Genomic DNA, 10,143 nt, shown 5'->3' with positions numbered 1-10,143 from the left:
CACAGAGTGTCCTATATAATGTTCCTGTGGATTCACCAGCACACAGTGTCCTGTATAGCGCTCCTATGGATTCTCATCAGCACACAGAGTGTCCTGTATAACGTCCCTGTGGCTTCACTACCAGCATTTATTAGATTCCTACTGTGTGATAAGCACTGGAGCACAGTTGAGTTGAGCACCTACTGTGTGCTAGAGGATTGAAGACTACCCTTCTGGATCCAGTATATGTTCATGGGGTTTCTGAATACTGGAGGCCCCCCTACTTCACTCCATGTGTATCTACTGAGCATCTGCTGTGGACTAGGCATTAATCCGGGCAGCGGAGCTGAATATAACAGACACTTTTAACACAGGGCTTTCCTCTCTGTAACACTGGGAGGTGGATGTAACTCCCCTATTTCTCAGCTGAGAAAATTCTGGCCTGGAGAATCTAAGGCAGCAATTCCAATGGCAGTGTTATTCAGGACAGTGCCAGACAAGGTCCCCTTGTCCCTTCTTCTGCCTGGAGGTCAAAACTCCTACCTCTCACGGTTGCCAAGGAGTGGGAGAGATGCCAGCCTGTTTTCTTCCCTGATCCCAGCACAGGGCCCAGCACAGATGTTCCTGAAGCTGCCATGGCTGTGACCATCAACCATCTTTGTATTTGAGCCACCTCAATGCCTGTCTTTGGAGTGACTAAGGGATAGGCTGCAGATCTCAGGAGCCTCTCTGCAGAGACTAACCCCATTGCTGGCATTGATTGTCCCAGCCACTCAGCGAGCCCTCAGTGCTGTAGCATCTCCTTGGCCAGGGCTGAGAGTCAGGTGGGCATCTTTACTGTCTGCCACACATCTCTCACGGGAATCTGACAAGGGCATTTCAGCCAGGCCACCCTGAAGGACACCTGAAAGGCAAGAATGAGTGTCCCAGGCCTGTGTACCTGAACACAGGCTATATGTGAAGGTTGCAGAGCCAGGACAGGATGTGCCAGCCTCAAGTGGCAGAGCCAGAATTCTTCCCCAAAGCCCAGAGGATGTCTGGACCAATAAATCCCACAGTGTATGCACAGAATGTCATTGCAGGAACTCCATACACAGACAGCTGATGCAGACAACAACAGGGAAGGCTGAGAGCAATGGGGGTGAGGGGCATGGGGTTCTGTGCAGTGGAGCTGAGAAGGAGTTCTCTACTTCTCACCCAACACCCCCATCCTCTGAGGTCCCCCCAGGAATCCACGCATTGCGGTTTGTGTCCTTGTTGATCCCTCAAAGGAATCAGACCTTCCCAGGAAGGCGGGGCTCAGCCCTGGTTCCTGCTCATGAAGCCAAGCCACACTTGTAGCCATCAGGGCCACTAGCCTGGACCACCTGCACCTTGCATAGACACACACAGCTGTAGACCCCCGTCTGAGGTCCTGGCTGATACTGCTCCCCACCCTCCCCTGCCTTTTTTTTCAGAGAGAAAAACAGTCCCTCCTGTAATTCTCCATCCCCCCTCTTGCCCTCAGCTCTGTCTCACCCTCCTCACCCCTACCAGCTGGGCCCTCCATCTTTCCTTCAGTCCACACCTCTCCCCCACCCCATGGTGGTCTTCAAGATGCCTCTCCCACTCTCCATCAATTTCTCTCACTCCCCAGTGCTTTTCTGGTGTCTCTGTCTTCCCTTCTTCTCATCTTGCCCCCTTCCCTTCTCCTCCACCCTCATTGAGCTCACTATTTACTGAGCACCTAGTGTGAGCCAGCTGAGTACTGAGTACATGTCCTGCTGACATGAGTTTGGAGTCTCTGACTCTCCCACCTCCCCCTTCTCCTGTGTGTGTGTGTTTCTCCTCCTCCACACCTTCCTACCTTCCTTCAGCTTCCGGTCATTCCATTTGTCCCCACCTTGCCCTGACATCTGAAGCCAACAGTCATGGTTGGTAGGAATTGGGAGCAATAGGACTACAGAGTCCCAGGAGAGCTGGCAGCAGGCACCCTTGATGTCATCACCCACCCAAGTGGCAGGCAATGAATGAGACTGAGGTCTGAGATACATTCATCACCCCCACCTCCTTTCAAGGCCAAGACAGCACAGAAATGACTTTTGTCGGCTTGGGAGCAGCCCACTGGCCCTGACAGCACAGAGCTGTTTATTCAAAAGGGAAATGGAATGAAGAGTGTGAATGCACAGATGTGCTTGCACGTGTGTGTGTGCATGAGTGTGTGCACATGTGTGCACGTGTGTGTGCGCATGAGTGTGTGCACGTGTGTGTGCACGTGTGTGTGCATGTGTGTGTGTGCATGTGTATGTGTGTGTACGTGTTTCAAAGCACTGCTCTCCAAAGCATGCCTTTGGGTGATTGGAAAGCAGCCAATGGGCTGCACACTTGATGCTCAGGCAGGTCCAGCTGTGATGATGGGAAGTGACAGGCAGGGTATAGGAAAGAAGGCAGCTGCTGGGGGAGAAGGGTGAAGCTTTGTTTCAGCACGCAGGACCACTCACTTCTTGCTGAGTGACACAAGGTCACTGCCTACGTGGTCGTCAGTTTTCTCTTTATCCATCTTAGTTCGCTGTGTCTAGTGGTGAGTTACTGGAGGTGGGAGCTTAGGGTGTGGGATGGTAATAACTAAAGTCATTTGCGATTGGTGTTACTCGTTCCTGCGTTCCTCTTGATTGAAGAACAGATGCCAGTGCAGAATCAAGAGTGCTTTGTTTTCCTAACCAACTTGCCGTGAGCCCAACATTGCAGAACAAGGAAAGCAGGGCTCCCTGAAGGGTAGGAGGACACATAGAACAGAGGCCAAATATGGGGAGGTGCTGGCTAATTGTCACTGTGCATCCTTGCTGTGCCTAGTCTGCAGCACGGAGCAGGGGACAATGGGTGCAGCCAGCCCTGTGCTCCATCTTCATGAAACTGTTTGGCAGGACCATGATGGTCTGGCAGCGTCTCACAGATGCCATGCTGGCAGGACCCCCTAGGAGAGAAACCCATGGGATGGGTGAGGCTCTGGCCTCCAGTGTCCTTGGAGCCATGATAGCAAAACACTACAGTCCAAGCAGCTTACAAACCACAGAAGTTGATTCCTCAGCATCTGCAGACTGAAAGTTTAAGTTCACAGCCCCAGCAGATTCCTTGTCTGGCTCATGGGTGACTGTCTTCACTATCCTGGTTTGGAAGAATGGGGTAACTGGGTTGTCTGGGGTGTGTGTGTGTGTGTGTGTGTGTGTGTGTGTGTGTGTGTGTGTGTGTAAACCGGAGATCAACCTCAGATGGAGCCTCAGAATTCATCCACCTCGGGTTTTGAGACAGGTTCTCTCAGTAACCTGGAGCTGGCCGGCTGTGATCTGCAGGGGCCACCTGTCTTTCCTCCTCAGTGCTGGGATGCAGGGCTTCCCATTTGTGTGACAAGCACTCTACTAGCTGAACCATCCCCCATCCCTGGAGTTCTGTGGAAGGGTGAAAAGAGGGCATTAATCCCATATAAGAGCGCACCTCCAAACCTCGTCACCCCCAAGACTCCACTGCCTAACTCCTGTGGGGTATAATCACAACCTAAGAATATGGAGGTTGTCAAAGACCTGGCCCTCTAGCCTAGCTGTCCCCTCCTGTCCCCTGTCAGTCATCTCTTCTGGGGACCTCAGTGTGGTTATATCCTCAGATTCCAGAGTTCCTTCCCCCATGAACTACCCTATGTGATTGGGTGGAGGTGGCAAACTCCAGCCAGGAGCAGGATGCTTTTCTGAAAGCTTCCTACCAGCATCCCAGCCACCTTTAGCACACGGCAGAGCCCCTACACTAGTCCCATTGTCACAGATACAACAAGCAGCCAGAGCCTGAGGACACCTGGTTCCCACCTCACTGCTGGCCTGCCCGGGCAGCTTTGTCTGCCTTTCTTAGCCCTAACATCTGGTGTTCCTTTCTATTTCTAAATAAATTACAAGACTTCAGTGGTGGGTGGACAGGGCCTTGTTTCCCTAAGAAGGGAGCGCAGAAGTATTTTATTACATTGCTGGCCTGTCACCTTGTTTCTTTAAAGAACACCCCCCCCACCACACACACACACCACTCAAGGCTCTGACTTTGGGGATATGATACAGGGCTGCCACACACTGCTACATAACAATAGAGGCTGTTGCATCCCAGAATAGAAACTGCCTGCCCCCCCACCCCTGCCCCCTGCTCCCCAACCTCTGGCTTCAAGCTGATTGCATATGAATCTTTTCCTTTAGGAAAATGTTCTCAGCTGCCCCTGTCCTCCATGCCATGAAGCCATCAGAGGTCCCATGAAGTATCTCACCAAGACACAATGGTGCTACCCAATGCTCCAGCACCCCACTTGTTAGAGTCACCCTCTGAGTTTGGTCTTGGATAAGTCACCCTGCATGTTTGCCCTGCAAGCATGGAAAAATGGATTGCTTATCACACACCAGGCTCTGGAGGGATATTCTTTTGTGTCAGACAGAATGCCCCATAAGTCCCAGTCACCCATAGTAGCCTCAGTGTTGATCCACTCAAATGCACTTAGCCGTGTTTAATTATAGATAGAAATTGCATCTCAGAAAGCAACACAAAATCATTCACACAGCTGGAGTTTCCACATCAAATCACATGATTCACTGGAGGCTGCAGCAGGGACCGCCTTTACAAAGACAAACTAATGCTCACGCCTGGGCTCAGTAGCTCTTGTGTGGTACTCGAAAATCGTATGAATTGCCATTTCTAGCAGTTGCATCTTTCTTCTTGATACAGGATAAGTGAAGAGGCCGGAGATGCTGAAAGGCTGAGGCCATTATCATCAGCACTGAGTGGAGCCTGGGACACTTCCAGAGAGACCTCAAGGGGTGGTTCTGTGTCTCTGCACCCAGTCTTCCCACCAAAGCCCTACCATTTGGGGGATGGAGAAGGCTTTGCTGTCCACAGAAAAGCCACCCCAGAGCGACCAGGCACTCTGCCCTCGTCTCCCACTTCTCAGAGCATGGCTATGTCACCCCCGCCCAGGGACAAACTACCGAGCCCGTCGGCTGCTCTTTCAGAGTTTGTGGAAGAGCTCCGCAGAAAGAGGGCCCAGAGAGGCCAGCATTCCTCTCTGCACCTGGGGGAGGGACCCACGCTCCCCATTTTCCAGACCACTGGGGCATCCTCGCTCAGGAGGGGCAGAGCCAACAGCGATGAGGGAGACCTCTCGGTGTGGACCCGGGGAAAATCTCCTCTGGGAGCAGAGGGGATCCCCAAGGCCACAGCTGGTCTCTCACGGTCCACCAGTTTGAAGTGTATCTCCTCAGAGGACACTGAGGACATCTCCCTGCTACCTTACAAGCAGAAGACACGGGTTGGTTCCTGTGAGTCCCTCTTAGAGTCCGGACCCAGCACAAGGAGAAAGTCGGGCTCTCCCGCGGCACTCAGAGACCCCAGCTCTCCCGCGGCACCCAGGGACCCCAGTTCTCCCACGGCACTCAGGGACCCACTCTCATCACCTACCCTGCGGCCCAGGAGGCGGTGTCTGGAGTCCTCTGTGGATGATGCCGTAGGCCTAGACCTTGGGAAGGAATCTCTCGTCTTCCAGAACCGCCAGTTCTCTCATCTGCTGGAGGAAACTCTAGACAGTGATCCATTCAGCTGGAAGCTTCCAAGCCTCAATTACAGACGCCAGACCAAAGTGGACTTTGAAGACTTTCTCCCAGCTATTAGGAAACCCGGCACTGCTTTGTCTGAGGCTGCCAAAGATGGGAAGGAGGCTTCAAAACATCCAAACATCCACTTCGAGACAGAAGAGGCCGACCGCTCTTTTCTCTCAGGGATCAAAACCATTTTGAAAAAGAACCCAGAATCTAAGGAGGACCCTGCTCACCTCTCTGACTCCTCCTCATCCTCCAGCTCCATCATATCCTTCAAAAGTTCAGACAGCATCAAGAGTGGTCCAAGAGTCCCAAGACTCCAAGGTGACGGTGGCGAGCGGATGTCCCCTGAGCACAGAGAGCCTGGCGCTTTGAGGAAAGGTGACGACGTTGAGAGCATAATGAGGAAGTATCTCCAGCCGTAGGGGTTGGTGCAGGTAAGGACGGCAAGCTAGGTCAGCCCCAGGCCAGGCAGCCTCCAGGGAAATCCTGGGCTGGCTTTCTCCAAGGTGGCAGGGCTGTAGCTAAAGTCACATATGATGTCCATCGGAAAGCAGGGGTCCTGGGGGTGATGCTGACAGAGGGGAAGACAGACACTGGCAGACAGCTTGGTGGCTAAAGTGCTTTTCCAAGGATGGGGACTTGAGTTTGGATCCCTAGCACCCATGTAAAAGCCAAACAGGCGGGTGGCCAACCTAGGAGGTGGAGACCGAGGAGACTTGCCTGACATCTGGGCTAAACAAACAGACAAACGCTGGGTTCAGAGAGACCCGGACTCAGCATCTAAGATGGAGAGAGGCTCTAGAAGACTTCACTCGCTGTCAGTCTTAGACCACCACAGGCATGTGCTTACACATCTGCACACATGTGCATCCACACACATGCAAAAGTGAGTGACAGGTTTGGGGAGGTGGCTCAGCCAATGGACTGCTTGCCCTGAAAGCATAAGCATTCGAGTTCTATCCCCAGAACCCACGTAAAAACTGTCGAGTGCAGTGGCATGCACTTGTATCCCCAGCACTGGAGAAGAGGTGACAGTGGGTGGCAGGGGCTGGGGCTCATAGCCAGCCATACTAGCCTAGTTAGTGAGTTCTAGGTTGAGTGAGAGACACTGTCCCAAAAGGCAAGGTGGATATCTCCTGGAGAACTCCTGAGGTTGTCCTTCTTGTCCTGACAGGCACACTCATGTATTCACACAAACACACGTAGACATGCGCACAAATGGTGGCCCCATTAAGCCTTCTTTTCTTAACCTCTTTCCACTTGGGGCTGAAGGGGCTGGCGGGGCATTCTGTCTACAGAATGTTCTCACTGAGCCACTGAAGGTCAGATTGGAGAGTGCACGCCGAACGGTGAGATCAGCTTTGGCTTTGTCTGTAGAGAGAAATTGGAACCCCAAGGATGGGATGGGAACATGTGCAGAGTCCAGAGCCCAGCAAGGGAGGAGCCAGGTTTTCTCCACCTCATCTTTGTTCCCAGTCCTAATCCTGCTTCTTCCCCAAGTCAAGCACAGGACGGGTGTCCCTCATGCAGACTGACCTCTGTCAAATGTGTGTATCAGCCACGGCTCACTGCTCACTATAACCCAAGAGGTGATTAGCACTAGTTACCACTTATCCCCATTTCCCAGGCTGACCAACTAAGGATCAGAGAGTTCAAAACCACCCAGGCAAGCCTGAGGCCCTGAACTCCAGAATCTTCCCATCTCTCTCCAAGGCTCGTCCTTAGGTCACCACACAGGTGTCTTAAGAAAGGAAGTTGTTGCTGTTCTGTATGCCACACACAGGCAGCACGAACGTAGCGGTGGCACGCAGGTCTCAGTGTGTGCACTGCCGCAGCCCCCAGGCCTCCAGGAAGCCCACGCTCACACTCACCTGCTCCTTTGAGAGGTACCCTCAGCCCATGGTCAAGTCACTGCCCCCTCTGCAGAGACCAGCTCAGGCTATATCTGAGCAAATTAATTTGACTTAGCATGGCCTTTTCTCTGCTCTCAATTACTGAGTAAAGATCTGATATTCATTTACATTATTATGCTCTCAGGGACAGGAGAAGCAGTTTCAAAGGCCAAGTAAAGGTCGTGCATCCACAAGGGGAGGGTGCTTGGTACACACTGGCCCGGACACCTTGTCTCTGCCATTATTATTTTTTTTAACTCAAGTGCCCTCTTCTCTCTGAGGGAAGTTCTCTGAGAATGTTCACTCTACTGGAGAGCACTGACCTCATGTCTCCCAAATTCCCAGGCTGGGGTTCTAAACCATACCTAACAGCCCAGACATACCCCAGGTCCAGCCCCTCCCTCCCCCACTGCTAACCATGAGACCATGGGTGGGCACTGGGGCCTAATCAACATCTGGGTCTCCAGTAGGGTGGGTAGTGGACAGTAACCAGTAATGAGAATTTAAAAGATTAGCTGGGTTAGTGTTACATGCCTGTGATTCTCATGCTGGGGATGTTTGGGAAGGAGGGTCACAATTTCAAGGCCAGCCTGGGATATATAATGAGACCCTGTCTCAAATACAGACACACACACAGACACACAGAGAGAGGGGAGGGGGATGTCCACACACACACATGTATATATTCACATAAACATTTTACACACACATGTACAAAATGCACACATATACATACATACATATACACATTCTCTCGTGCTCTCTCTCTCTCTTTCACACATACACACACACACATGGAGAGAGAGAGAGAGAGAGAGAGAGAGAGAGAGAGAGAGAGAGAGAAACAAGCAATGGAAACAGCCTGGCCTCAGCTCAGTGGAGAGCAGGTTGCTTTAACCTTGACACTTGTGTCCCCCATGGGCTCCTTCCCATCCCTGTGATCCACTCACAAAGGAGAAAGGTTACAGTGCTCAGGGTTCTGGAAGCTCTGGTCCATGGCTCCATGGCTTTGGGCCTGTGGGGAGTACTACAAGGGAGGACAGGGAAGAGGAGAGAGGAGCAAAGACTAGGATCTATAGTGGCCTTACAGGGGGCTCTCCTGAGTGACCCCAAACAGTCCATGGGACCCCTAAACTAGAAGTTTCCACACATCCCACTAACATCACGTAAAGAAGCCTTTAGACTTGGGCCTTGGGTACCACTCAGATCCAAATAACAGCAGCCCCTTAGAAATCTGTCCTGCTTCCTCCAGAGGCATCCCCCTACCCCGTGTTCTCTCTGGCAAGCCTCCCCATGCCAAGGCTCGCCAGCCTGCACCTCATTCTCTATCTCCCCTTTGTTTGCTTCCAGCCTCCCCAGCACCGGGGCCATGAAAGACACCCTACTCCAAACTGTGGAGAGAAAGGGAGAGACCCCCAAGCTCCTGGGGCCCTCCATCCAGAGCCAGGAAACCTGGCCACCCTCAGGATGTGGGACAGGCCCAAAGAGACATGCCCCAGCAGGCCACTAGGCTGAACATATGCTTGGTCTGTATTAAATAAAGTTGGCGTCCCTGGGATCTGTGTGGCTTCTCTGTTCAGGACTCTGTTGGGAAGTAAGTGGGGGAGCAAAGCGAGTTCCCAAAGGATGGGACGAGCTCAAGGACTTAATGAGGTGTGTTAATTGTCATCTGTTCCCTCCCACCACATCTACTGGCCCTGGCCTGCCTCTTCATCAGATCGTAGCCTGAAGTCCACTTTGGGTAGCTTCCTATGTCACTCTTTACCCTGTTTTCTGAGACAGAGAGGCTCTTTGAGTGTGCACTGGCTAATCCCGCCTGCCAGGCTGGCCCCAGGCATCCGGGACAACTCCCTCCCTAGTGCTGGGATTACAGCTGTGCAGTCAATTTTCTGTCCATGCTAAAATAGCATGAGCAAGGCAACTTAGAGAGGGAAGGGCTCTTGGTTCCTGAGGGATAAGAGTCCATCGCCATCACGGTAGAAATTCTCAGGCATGGGAGCTAAGCCAGGATGTGAGGGCTCTCACATCATGAACCACGAGCAAAAACAGAAAGAACAACTGGAAGCGGTGTGAGTCTTTAAACTCTCAGAACCCACCTCAGTGACGTACTTCCTCCAAAGGTCATACTTCCTGAGCCTTCCCAAACAATGCCACCAACTGGGCACTGAACACTCAAACACACAAGCCGATGGTGGACATTCATTCAAACCACCCTGACCACCAAGCCAAGATCCACATTCAGGCTCTGAGGTTTGTGTAGCAAACACTTTACTGACTGAGTCATATCTTGGGCCCAGATCATTGTCCTCCATCTCCCTGTATGCACACATTTACTTCCTTCCTGTCCTGTCATTTTATTGCTCTTCTTTGTGAGTGTACAAAAACACATGAGCCCTTAAGAGCCCAACACCCTGAGCACAGGTCATAAATGTGTGACCAGTGTGTCCCAGAATCTGTGAATATGTACTCCCCAGCCCCACCCACAGTCAGCTTCACCCACATTTCAGCCCTACCCATACAGCCCCTACCACACTCAGCACCGTTTACACTCAACCCCTCCCACCTCACAGTCCTTCCCATCCCAGCCACTCCCACACTTGGGTCCACCCACAATTATCCCCTCCCACTCACAGCCCCTCCCACACTCAACTCTACCCACAATCAGCCCCTCCTAC

General features: G+C 52.3%; 1 protein-coding gene across 1 annotated transcript in view; it reads left to right on the top strand.

The window, feature by feature from the left end:
- The window catches only part of Myo18b (myosin XVIIIB), a 201,658-nt gene extending 192,686 nt beyond the window's left edge, over window positions 1-8,972 (top strand). Inside the window, exons 42-43 of the mRNA XM_026784530.1 lie at window positions 4,708-6,010; window positions 8,819-8,972. Coding sequence (XP_026640331.1) covers window positions 4,708-5,998 — 1,291 coding nt within the window. The 3' untranslated portion in view covers window positions 5,999-6,010; window positions 8,819-8,972. The remainder of the gene's footprint in view (window positions 1-4,707; window positions 6,011-8,818) is intronic.
- Window positions 8,973-10,143: the final 1,171 nt, after the last annotated feature.

This window comes from Microtus ochrogaster, chromosome 2, assembly GCF_000317375.1.
Source record: "Microtus ochrogaster isolate Prairie Vole_2 chromosome 2, MicOch1.0, whole genome shotgun sequence".
NCBI lineage: Eukaryota > Metazoa > Chordata > Mammalia > Rodentia > Cricetidae > Microtus > Microtus ochrogaster.
This window is presented reverse-complemented; position numbering and strand designations above follow the sequence as displayed.